At 56.6% G+C, this 11,915-nt stretch overlaps 1 protein-coding gene across 40 annotated transcripts in view; it reads right to left on the bottom strand.

Moving 5' to 3' along the window:
* Positions 1-11,915, bottom strand: part of MYO18A (myosin XVIIIA) — a 95,668-nt gene that overhangs the window by 30,638 nt on the left and 53,115 nt on the right. For 19 of the 40 annotated variants that reach the window (XM_070562778.1, XM_070562756.1, XM_070562786.1 and 16 more), the window contains 9 exons: positions 9,696-9,872; positions 9,384-9,474; positions 8,899-9,091; positions 7,984-8,070; positions 5,695-5,836; positions 5,381-5,540; positions 4,401-4,587; positions 3,832-4,075; positions 1,262-1,371 (listed from right to left, as the gene is read on the bottom strand). In XM_070562778.1, the coding sequence (XP_070418879.1) occupies positions 1,262-1,371; positions 3,832-4,075; positions 4,401-4,587; positions 5,381-5,540; positions 5,695-5,836; positions 7,984-8,070; positions 8,899-9,091; positions 9,384-9,474; positions 9,696-9,872 (1,391 nt within the window). Of the gene's footprint in view, positions 1-1,261; positions 1,372-3,831; positions 4,076-4,400; positions 4,588-5,380; positions 5,541-5,694; positions 5,837-7,983; positions 8,071-8,898; positions 9,092-9,383; positions 9,475-9,695; positions 9,880-10,492; positions 10,505-11,728; positions 11,750-11,915 lie in introns of all 40 variants that reach the window. The other 21 variants (XM_070562780.1, XM_070562773.1, XM_070562751.1 and 18 more) reach the window with 3 other exon arrangements.

Consider the following 11,915-nt stretch of genomic DNA (forward strand, 5'->3'; position numbering starts at 1 on the left):
ACCTGTGGGAATTCAAGTCTACATGGTTGTATAATTTTCTCCCACAGCCCTCGGGAGCCCCAAACTGAGGAATGCAGACACTCAAAGGCTGGTCCTTCAGGGAAGGGGTTGAGCAGGGCAGGTGCTATGGGAGGCTCAGGAGAGCTGAGGACAATGAAGGCCAAGTGACTGGAGGGTTGGACCACAGTGTCGAGGCTGAGTGGAAAAGGAAATGAAGTCAGAAGGGAATGGACAGAATAGAGAAAATGAAGTGGGGTCCAAAAATGAGAAGAGTCGATGGAGTCAAAGAGCAGGTGTCCTGAGAGAAAGAGAGGAGTGAGATGCACAGGTGAGAGGCTGTGGTCAGAAAAGGCCATGCTGGAATTTAAGATTTCAGTGGCGGAGCATTTCCAGGGATGACAAGGTGCTGGGTATAGCCCTGAGTGGAAGGCTCAAATGGAGGTCAAGGGTCAGAGAGAAGTGGGTGTGGGGCAGGTCATCTACATCCACATCAAGGTTTCCCAGGACACTGGTGGGTCTTGGATAGAGAAGATGGAGAGAAACTCTTTGAGGCCTCCATGAAAGTGGGTCTGTGACTCAGGAGGCAAGGGGCGGGGGCTTTCTGCCCCACTCTGCAGAGTATTCTCCCTTTTAGGGATGCCTTCAGAGTCAGGCTGGGTGCCCGAGGCCAGAGCACAGTGAAGGAAGGCTCCTCTGCTCAAGGAGCTCTTCGGCTCTCTGAGGAGCCGCCTTTGGGGATCAAGGTGACAGCCTGGAACGACAGGGAGACATCCCCTTTTGCAGCCATGAATTCACCAACTGGGCTGCCCAGGGCGCAGGGGCCTTAGGCTCACCTGGCACTGGGGAGGCCTTGCCATATCAGTCTTCCTCCTAGGAAGGATGCGTGGCCACCCCTGGACAGCTTCCTGCTGCAGGAACTCCCCAATGTGGAGGTCTAGGCTGAGGGGCCCAGGTGCTACCAGTGGAACGCCTACAACACTAGTTCCAATCTGCCACCTGGGAGGTTCCTGGATGACTGCTGGCACCAGAGAGCAGACACCCCCACCTCAGACCTCCAAAGATGGTGGCTCTTCAATTCTACAGTCCATGCCTGGGACTGCCTTCTCCCCACCGCCACAGCTTGGCTGCCACATGCCCCTGTCCTAGCCCTGGCAGGCCCAAACCAGGAGCCTGAGAAAGGGCTAGCCTGGCTCACTCTAGGGGAGGAAGGGGTCTGAGCAGAGGGAAGGGGGTCTGGTGGGGCTTTGGGGCCCAGACCTACCCGCCTTTCATCTACCACGATGTAGTTGCGCCCGTGTTTCTTGGTCAGGTGTGGGGCCAGGACATCGAAGCGGCGGCGGAACTCGGAAAACACCATGTGGTCAGGGTAACCTAGAGAAAGCAGCCAGGAGCCAGGCCTGTCAGCGCCTTGCCTGTGCCCAGCACGCCCCAGTAGCCACCAGTGCCAGGCAGCCCACAGGGAGAGTCACGCGAGGGGAAGGCACTGCTGGGGGAGGAGAGCCTGCGACTGAGGCAGGCCCAGGAAAGAAGAGCAGAGAGGAAGGAGGCAGGGGGAGAGACAGAAGGCCGAGAGGACAATTAGGGCTGCCCCACAGCGGGATTGCAAGGTTTAAAAAGGAAACAGGTTCTTTTACAAGGAAGTAAGTCTCTTGTCATTGAGGCATACAAACAGGGGATGGCTGACCAGCTGGAAGGAACGCTGGGGAGATAAAAGCCTGGATGACCTGTAAGATGCTTCTAGACCTCCACGTCTACAACTGTTATAACCCAGAGAGAAGTGTCTTGAGGACTTAATAAGGAAAAAAAAAAGGGCATCAGACAGTATGGAGAGAAAAAGTACATGAGCTTGGCGCTGGAATCCTGGCTCTGGCTCTTAGTACCATGTGACCTTGGACCAATCACTCAACCTCTCTGAGCCTCAGCGTCCTCATCTTTAAATGGGGGTCCTACCACTTATCTCACGTGGTAGTCATGGGGCTTAAATGAGAAAATATGTAGAAAGCACGGCTTGGCTCACTTGGTGGGTGTTCAATACAGCGCTGCCTTCCTTTCCTCAGTCCACTGAAGCAGGGATCAGAAAGGGCTCCCTTCCTGCCCCCAGCCTGACCATGAGCCAAGGCCAGGTGACCAAAAGACTTGTAGATTCTCTCTCCCTAAAGAATGTTACCTCTAACAGAGACTCCCTCCCATCTGGGCTTGAGGTCGGAGCAAGGGTGACTGTCTGGCTTGGAGCAAGGTCAGGATGGTGGAGTGGGAGGTTACCCCGAGTCACCCCGAGGACACCAGAGCCCACAGGAGAGGACCAAGAGACCCACCCCTAAAGAATCACAGAATTGCAAACCAAAAAGGGGTCTTAGACCAGATATAACTTATCTTCCTGATGTGGAAACTGAGGCCTGAGAGGTGGAGTGACTGGCTTGCTCAAGGTAACAAAGGCTGTGGCTGGAGACATCACTGGACTCCAAACCCGGGCTACTGACAGCCGGTTGCGGCTCGCCCCAATACACTGGCCTAGCTAGCTCTGGGAAACCCTCCAACAGGGAGATGAGGCTGATGCATGTGCCTGATAATTGAAACAGGAGGCGGGGGCCGCTGAGGGGCCAAGACAAAGTGAGCTATTGATTGTATCTGAATTGCAATTAAATTGATGGGCCGGGATAGCAGGTCCGGACGCCTGGCATCTTAATTAATCATCAGCTCTATCGATAGTGGCTGGGGACTGGGTAGGGGGAGGGGGCACGCTGTTGCTGGCCTCATCGATCTGCTTGTTTGAGTAAAGCACATTGATTTTGGTTCAGAGCGGTAACAATCTGGTTTTGAAATAATAAACACCAACTCCATATCAAGACGTGGGGCAGATCAATGATTTATTTAGAGCAGGGCAGGGAGCCCGTTTCCTGGCTTTGGCTGCTAAGGAAAAGTGGCGGTGCCCATGGGGATGCCTCAAGGGGACCTGGCTGTGGGGGGATGGGACCCTGCCTGCTCTTCTAGCTAAGGAAAAAGGGGCAGAACCCTGGCAACTCATAACTTCTCAGGCAAACAAAACTGTACTGGAGAGGCGTGAACTCAGAAGCTGGTCTGCCTGGGTCAAATCCTGCTCTGCCGCTCATGAGCCGTGTGACTTTGGATAAGCTACTTAACCTTCCTGAGCCTCAGTCTCCTCATCTGGGGATGATAATGTCATGTCATGAGGTGGTGGTGAGGATTAAGTGAGTTAACGTGTGAGACGAGTTTAGAATAATACCTGGGTACCGTAGATGCTCTATGGATGTTAACTACCATAACTATCACCCTCTCCGCCCCCTCCTCCAGATGGGCCCATAAAAAGGGTCTGTCTGACCTTTCTGGGGAATTTTAAGTACTTCAGAAAGATTTAGCACCTCATTTCTCACTGGGGGGCTGGCCCAGCCACCTGCCTGCTCTTGGAGGTAGTTATCGCCGCCAGGCAGACAGCTCCATCAGGGCACGGGGTCTGCTGCTGTGAGCAAAGCTGACCCACTGGAACCAGAGAAGGGGGAAGGAGGGAGCTGTGGGACCGGGCACGTGGGGCAGGAGGGGAGGGAGATGAAGAGGACTGGAATATGGCAGGGAGAGGAGGAAGAGGGGAGTCAGCAGAGTGGAAAGAAAAAGAGAAAAGAAGAGACTGGGCTGGAGAGACGAGAAGAGAGGCCCCACAGAGGAGGCACCAGGGCGGAAAAGACATCTAGGGCCAGTCCAGAGACAGGAGGGGAGCAGCACCCCTCCAGCCCCACGGGCCCCACTTGGTGGGTGAGGAGGGTTGCGGCAGCTCCATAAAAGAGAGGTGGGGGTCGAGAGGGAAAGAGGCCCCACCTTGGCGGTACATGCGCATGGCATCAAGCAGGCGGGAGCCTCGGAGTTGGGCGCGGAGCAGGGGCACGTCCAGCTGCAGGAGCCCAGCCTCGCAGTGGTCTCCGGAGGGCAGGTCCAGCTCACTGCTGCTGCTGACTCGGCGGGAAGAGGCGGAACGGGGCTCCCCGGCCCAGCCCTCTGCCACAGGCAAGAAGCAGTGCACGAAATGCAGCTTCGACTTCTTGATGGTGTCAATGAGGGCGTCCTGCCAAAGGGGAAAGGACGGCCCTCAGTGGGCTCTGATGGCCCAGCCCATGCCCAGAAGAGCAGGGACTCGTGCCAGCATCTCCACTTTGCATAAGATGGCAGGTATCCCAGCACTGACCAGGACATGCTAAGTGTGGACAACTCTGCCTTTACTAGGCCTGAGTAGCCACTCAGGCAGCAGCACTGAAAAGGGGACCCCATCAGCAGTGATCAAGTCAGAGTGGGATGCTGAGTGGGCCCCGGGTGACCTGAGTGTGCCCAGGACGCCCAGGCTACCTGCCAGGAATGAGGAAGGGTCCCGGAGTCTGGGCGGGCACACTCACCACCTGCAGCTTAATTTGGATGCACAGTGACTTCTTCTTGACAGCCGCCATGCCTGTGGTGAAGGTCTTCCGCATGCTGGTGGCCCGGCGCAGGGCCAGCTGCGAGCCTCCCTCCAGGCCCGCAATGGAGCCTGAGAGCACCGTGGCGCTGCCCGCCCGGCCCAGAAACAGGTTGCTGATGATTTTTCTGCCAAAGGTGGGAGGGCAAAGGAGGGAAAGAAGTCACATTCACGGAGCAGTAGAAGCCGTTCCTTCTCCCAGCGCCTGTAACACCAAACAACCCCCACACCGCCGTGGCCAGGGGCCTGGGTTATCTGGGCTGGGGCTGCATGTTCCACGCCCTACAGAGGAACTGCAGAGAAATCTTCACACAGTAAGAGGAGACAACCAGGGCGGCAGAAGCCGAGGGGTAGGCAGGGATTGGACAGAGCAGAGCGGGGCGACCTGCTTTTCTCCATCACTGGGCAGGGGGCACAGAAGTGGGAAAGGAGTTTCCAACGTGGCAGGAAAGATCAGAGCCCAATATCTTCTAACACTATATAATCTACTCCCTACCTCTCCTGCTGATTATCGGCTTCCCCTACTGGAATGTAAACTCCACAGGAGCAGAGCAGGGTTTTTGTTTCCTACACTGCTACCTGCCGAGCACCTAGAAGAGTCTCTGTCACAGAGGAGGTAAAGAAATGAAGGAATGAACGAACAACAGGGCTCATATGACTGAGCGGAGTCTAAGGCCACTCCCGCCTTCTAAGAAGAATGGGGGGGTGTTATTCAAATTTAAAACTATATGTCTCTCCAACAATATGGATCCCACCTCTACTCCAGGAGGCCACCCCCTTGCCCCCAAGGCCAACGGCCCTCAGCTGTTGCCTCTCAGGAAGTAGAGGCCATCTACCCTGCTGGTGAGGGGGCTTCTGAGAGCAGGGAGCCCAGAAAAAGCCCTGGGGACAGGACAAGGACAGAGTGAGTGGTGTTCTTACTTCTGGGAGTCCTGCAGGAGCCGGGGGGCGTTCTGGGTGGCCGGGTTCTGCTTGGTGTAGCTCAGCCAGCCAGCCACATTGTATTCCACCCAGTTGGTGCCATGGCTGTGGCCCAGGAGGAAATGGTGTGGTTTACTGCTGCGCAGGAGGGGGCTTTGGCCTGAGGATGGGAGAAGCAAGGTTCAGATCATCAGGCCACAGCCCACAAAAAGCCAAGGGACTCAGTGAGCCCCCCGGGCAGTGACACCTGGGCTCATATAGGTGAGTCCTCTGGAGAGGAAGCAGAGGAGCTGCCCTCCAGGGGTGCCACCTACCTTTTTTGTCACCTTCCTGGGGGCCATAGTAGGAGAAAAGGCGCTCCAGGAGGGCATCTTCTGTGGCCCCTGGCACCAGTGCCTCCTCTTCTAATAGCCACAGCAGGCCCCTTGCCTCGTCCGTGCGGGCCAGCGAGCGGACCTATGGAGAAGCAAAGAAGTCCCACCATGCCATGGGAGCTGTGGGAAAGGAGCCAGGGCCCCAGCCACAATCACACACTATAAACATGCTACACATACACACACACACACACTGCCACCGTGGCTCCCGCCACTCACTGCTGATGCCTGTGGAGCAGGTGAGCAGCAAGGAGAAGGAAGGGGCCAGAAAAAGATCAGAGAGAAAAGCCCACAGCAAAATACGATTCCTAGAACTTGTGTCCAAAGTCACCAAAGACTGAGGTTTCCTATTAACCTGAGCCCCACATCCAGAGGCTCTCCTCCATCCGCAGCCTCTCGGAGGTCATAGGGGGCTTGGGTGAACCCCATGCTGCCCTCACTCCCTGGGCATCACTGCCCGGGCAGATGAAACAAGATAACGTCAGTAAGGCCCTGAGCATAGCGCATGGCCCAAAGGAAGCTCTCAGTAAGTGACGGCTGTGGGGTTAACCCTGAGAGGAGAGAACCTAGAGAAGGCTCAGAGGACTGCAGGTGGGATCACTGCAGGGTCATAAACTCAAGTGCCAAAAGCCACAGACAGGTGACCCTATCTATGGACGTGACAGCCAAAATGGGCGGAGCTGAGGTAATGGGGAGCAGGTCCCCATCTAAAGGGAACAGACACCACTCAACTCAGCCAACTGCTGTCCTGGAAGAATGCTGGCCTAGTGTGATAAAACCTCCAGTTTTTCAAGAGAAGGCAGAAATACTAAATTCTGATTTCTCATACCCCATGCAGGCCAAACAAACTAGGCCTGTGGCCACATCGGTCTGAAGGTGACTTTCACTGGAATTTCCAAGTCTTCCTTGGGCAAGAAGGACTGAAGTTTCCCCAGGCCCCGTTCTGGCTTAGCCTTAAGGGATTGGGGGACAAGAGAAGTGAGAAGTGCCATGTTCCCTCTCTTTGACCCCAGCTGCCTGCATCTATGCCACACAGCTGCCCAAGGGAATGAGGGTGACTACCAGGAGGAAGCAGAATGCGGCCAAGGACTGATGGGTAACTACGTCCCAGAGTGGCTGAAGCCGCGTGGCAGGAATAAGCAACGAAGCCATCGAGTGGAGAGTGGCAGGCTGGGCACTCAGGGGCCCCCATCCCCAGAGGTGCAGCTGTCCACTGCCAAGGCCCATCAGATAGGGAAGAGCGAAGAAGGGAAAGGATGGCAAGCCCCCTCCAAACACACTGTCTGATGCGTTGCTGCTCCTAAGCCACGTGGACTGACAGCCCTGTACCTCCTGGGAATGGCAAAGGCTCTTGAGGGAGGCCACTGTGGGAGCCCAGGTGTCAGGAAAAGAAAAGCCAGCTTCCCTGGGGAGACATGGAACTGGGCACTTTAGACATTTGTCCCAGGGGGACATTCACTCTCCTAGATCCCTACCTCCTTGTGCCAGGCCTTCCTGCAGGGCAGAGGGACAGGGAAGCAGGACTCAAAGCAGAGGAGGGAGATCAGCAGCCCAGCAAAAATGCCAATTCTCCAACAGAGCACCTATGCAACTCCCTAACTGAAGACAGTGGACAATGTCAAGTGCTCATCAGGCCACCCAGTCCCCTAGGCAGCAAGGTGCCCAAGATGCTAGTCCAAAGGGTGATGAAGCCCATGCCCAAGGCTGAAGGGCGAGGGCTAATATCCAGAGTCCCTCAGTGGGCATTTTATAGCTGAGCACTGTCTCCCCGTTTGGGTGGAAGGCTGCTTCCTCGCTTAGCTCTGCTAGGCTGCATCAGTCCTCTTCTTGGGGACAACAGGAGGGAATGACTATGTCCTCTGGGTCTAGCCAGGCCCTCATCACCTAGGAGGAGACACCAGGGCTCCTGGCAGACACATTTCAGGCTCAGCCAGTCACAGGACAGGGCCTGAGCCTCAGCTGTTAAGAGAAGAGGTACGCCCTCCCGCCTGGCTCAGAACCCAGGGGCCAGGGCTCCCCACCGCCCCAGGGCAGAAGAAGGTGCCACCTTCCTGGCCAGATCGGCTGAGGGGCAGGCCCAAAGTTCTAAAGCTTGGTGTCTGGGCCTGACTGCTGGGCCCCCTCAGCCCACAGTGGCACCCTGGAGGCAGCGCACAGAAGGGCTCTACCGAGGAAGAGGAGCGGGAGAGGAGAGAAAAGGCCAGTCCAGGCCCTCGCTGGAATTCCTACCAGAGACTGATGGGAGGCTTGGTCCACAGCGGCCACTGAATCGTCCGTGGCTGGCTCCAAGTCATCAAACGCCAACTCGATGTTCTCCTAGGAAGGAAGGCAGAGCGGTTGTGAACATGGAGCCAGGCGTGGGTCACATCCCCATGAGCAGGCCAGGAGGGAACGCTGGGGTCAACAAGCCTGATCTCCTGTCCCGTGCAGAAGCTTCCCCCAAGAAGCCTGACTGACAAAAGCTCTCCACCTCGCAAGGCGCCACATCATGTCTTTGGACAGCTAAAATCCCTCTAGCTTCTTTTTATACTGAGCTAAGGGCATATGCTCCTGTTATTCGCATCAGTTGATTAGGCTATGCAGAGTAAGCCTACTTTCGACTCCACACAATCATCCTTGACTTGAAGACAATGGACATCTTCCTCCTGAATCTTCTCTCATCCAAGATAAATATCCTGCCCAGTTAGTTCAACTCACCTCCACATGAGGTAGGATTTCCAGATCTCATCCCTTCTGGGACACCCTTTTATTGAGGGGCCCTAAATAATCAATCGCCACCTTAACAGATCAGGAGACAGGGAAGGCCAGGCCTCCATGTGTCAGCAGGAACTGCATGGTGGCAAGTCACAGGGCCTAGGTGGGTGCCTTGAAGGAAGGCAAGGAGGGGCTCCCAGGCACCCTGAATGCCTCTGCAGCTTCGCAGAGCGCAAACTCTGCTCAAAGAATGTAGCCTGAGGCAGGAAAAGACTCCTACGCTAGAGAGCACACGGGGACAGAAATGACCAGAGAGTAAAAGCTGGGAAGAGAGCAGCCAGGGGGAAGGTGGCGCCTTCCCTCATCCCAGATGCCCTCCCTGAGGGTGCCAGGGCCAGAAGGTGAGGCGGGGGGGTGGGGGTGGCAGGCAGAGGCAAGGTCAAGTGCTACCTCCTTGTATCTTTCCAACTCCTGCACAAAGGTGCGCTCATGGAAGAGCCTCTGCAGCCGGTCCTGGGCGTAGTTGTGGCACAGCTCCTCAAAGGAGGCTCCGCGGGCTGAACCACCCTGCTCAGGGTTCTGGAAGCCTGGAGTGTCCACAATCATCATAGAGCAGAGCGAGTGCTGGCTGGACTTGAGAGCCCTTCACAGGGAAAGCCTGGGTGAGAGGTGGCCAGGGCCGTACCACTGAACAGCCCCCACTGGTCTGCCCCTGGTGTCCAGGCAGCCCCACCCTGCCCCACGCCAAATCTCCATCCCCACGTGGGTGCCCAGGACCCTGGTAGAAGATGTGCCTCTTCTCGCCTGCAAGGGCAGTGAGCCCTCTGCTGGTGGAGGATGGCTCTGCCTCAGCAATCACACAAGCACAGAGGCACCAACTCTACCTTCAACAGGACAGGAAGCAGGCAAGTTGCTGGGTCCTGCCTGGCGCTCACCTGTTCACCAGGGAGACAAGAAGGGTGAAGAGCTCGCTGTAGAGGCCAGACGCCATGCCCTCTAAGCACTCCAGCGCACTCAGTTTGGGGCCTGTGGGGCAAGAGGATCAGCTCTATCTCCGGCTCCCTGGGAATCCCCACCTGGGTGAGCTCCATACCCACCCAGGGCCAAGTCAGCATGGGGCCCTGGGGCTGGCCTCTCCCCATGAGGGAAGCATCTATTCACCCCAGCAGTCTCCCCACGCCAGAGACAGCAATGAGCCCGGGAGGAGGCCTCAGAATCACATCCACCAGCCAAGGGGCTCAGGGTACCTGTGCCATCTCCCAGGCCGCTCTCCTCAGGGCCCTGGCGGAAGGAGGTAGAGCGCTGCAGGGTGCCCCCCTTGTGCTGGTGCTTGAAGATGGCCGAGGAGAGCTCCTCCAGGCTGCAGCCCAACAGGTATGCAGCCTTCTGGGCCCACTCATGGCGTGCAAACTGCTTGCGCCCAGCTATGGGGTAGAAAAAAGGGATCTGGCATCTTGGGTCTTCCTTCTTAGGCCATTTGATGACCACTGTGTGCTTTGGCTCCCTCGCTCCTATAGGACTGGGGAGTGGGCATCTTCCAGAGGAAAAACCAGCCCTGATGACACCAGAAGGGCTTCAGGCAGAATGAGGACAGTCAGCAGCTGCCAGGGCTTCCTGTGTCCATTGGGGGTGGAGAGAATGAGTAGGTCCTAAAAGAGGAGGTAACTCCACACTGCTGCCACCAGAGGGCACCCAGTCAGCTGTGAACATCCCTTTTAGGGGGCGTGTCCTTCCCCAAGGGTGCCAACTTGGTGAAGGACAGTGTGAGGATGAGCCAGCCCACCCACGATGAGCACAAGAACTGCCTCTGCCTGTGGGGGACATCATGAGAGAGTCCTAGTGCCTCTCCCTTCCATGAATGCCTCAGGACCCTCCCTCTAACCCCTAGGCGTCTGCCAAGGGAGATCACAAACACCCACCCATGCCAACAGTGGGGAGGCGAAAAAGCCGCAGGAGAAAGGGAACAACCCACGCAGACAGACGCCTCAGCCAACATGTGTCTAATCGTGGCAATTAGGGAAAGCTAACAAGAAACCAGGTTTACCTTCGGCAGCTTCTGTAAGGCAAAGGACCAGCATGCAGCATGCAAAGAAAAACAGCATGTTAGCAAACAGTCATCAACTGAGCCCGCCAGGCCCACGGGAAGGGGCTGCGGGGGGTGGGGGTTTGTGAGGATGAGCAGGCGAGAAAACACAACCACATTCAGACTTAGAAACACAAACACACACACACTTACAATCTCAAAGGACTATGTTTATGGATGTAATCACACTGACACACACACACATAGACCTACAAAGATATTCTACCACACCCCGTGCCTCCCCCGGAAAATACTAGAAGCTCTGAGGAGGTAACAGACCCTGTTCAGCAAGGTCCATGTGCTGACATGCCCAGAGCTCTCCACCTGCAGTCAGCGCTGAGTAGGGTTACAGGAAACCTGGGCTTGTGAACCCCTCAGAGTGAAAGAACTTCCTCAAGACACGGCCACACGTGCACCCACCTTCCCACCCCCACAATCTGGAGGCAACTTCTTTAACTCAGAGCCTGCTTCCTCTCTGGCAGGGATGCCACCTGCTGGGATCATAAGGAGCCTAACACTCAGACACCTGTTCCTCCATGCACCCACCCACCAGTGCTGTCTCAATCCTGCTAAACAGCCTGGGGCCCCTCACACCCCAGGGGGAGATGAAGCCCAAGCCCAAGGTGCTGCTCAGAGGCAGCATCCCTTTCCTTAAACTGGAGGAGAAAGTGGTGAAGAGGTGATCAGAGCACCCGCCCACCAACGTAATCTCAGAGGAAGGCAGCAGAGCTCTTCCAAGCCAGACCAAGCTCTAGCCATTCACAAGCCCCCAAGCAGAGGCCCTGAAGCTGCAGCTCATTTGTTACCATGGTGCCTGCTGCCCCCTAGTGGCCTCCACCCTGACATGCAAGAGGGAGAGACACCTGCTACCAACCCAGTGGGGAGAAGGGAAGACTCAGGGAAAACTGGCCTTGGGAAGCCCCAGGAAGCAAGCCCACCCTACCCCACCTAAGCCCCATAGAGGGCATCCTGAAAGGTCCCAGGAGCTGGACGCAAAAGTGGTAGAAGCAGCTATTGCTGGGACTCCGAGAAGCTCCACAGCCAGAGGCGCCCTCTCCACCCTGAACTCTGGGGCTTCTCTCAGGCCAGTCCCCTCTGCTATGACCCAACAAGCCCAGCCCCCAGAGAGAGCCAGAGCAAGCACCAAGATGGGGCCAGGTGGCCCCTACACCCTAGGGAGGGGCCAAGGTCAGTTACCCGCTTGCTCCTCGGGGGCCTCTGTCAGGAAGGGAACAAGAAGGAGAGTTATTCCGGGGGACTGCTCCAAGTTAGTGCCTTTCTCTTGCCCCTCAACCTCTGGACCCCCAGCCCCCTGGTCTTCACAGTGCTCCTGGTCACTGCCATCTAAGTCCACGCCTCATCCATCATTGGCAGAGATGCTTCT

Source organism: Equus przewalskii, chromosome 10 (assembly GCF_037783145.1).
Source record: "Equus przewalskii isolate Varuska chromosome 10, EquPr2, whole genome shotgun sequence".
NCBI classification, from domain to species: domain Eukaryota; kingdom Metazoa; phylum Chordata; class Mammalia; order Perissodactyla; family Equidae; genus Equus; species Equus przewalskii.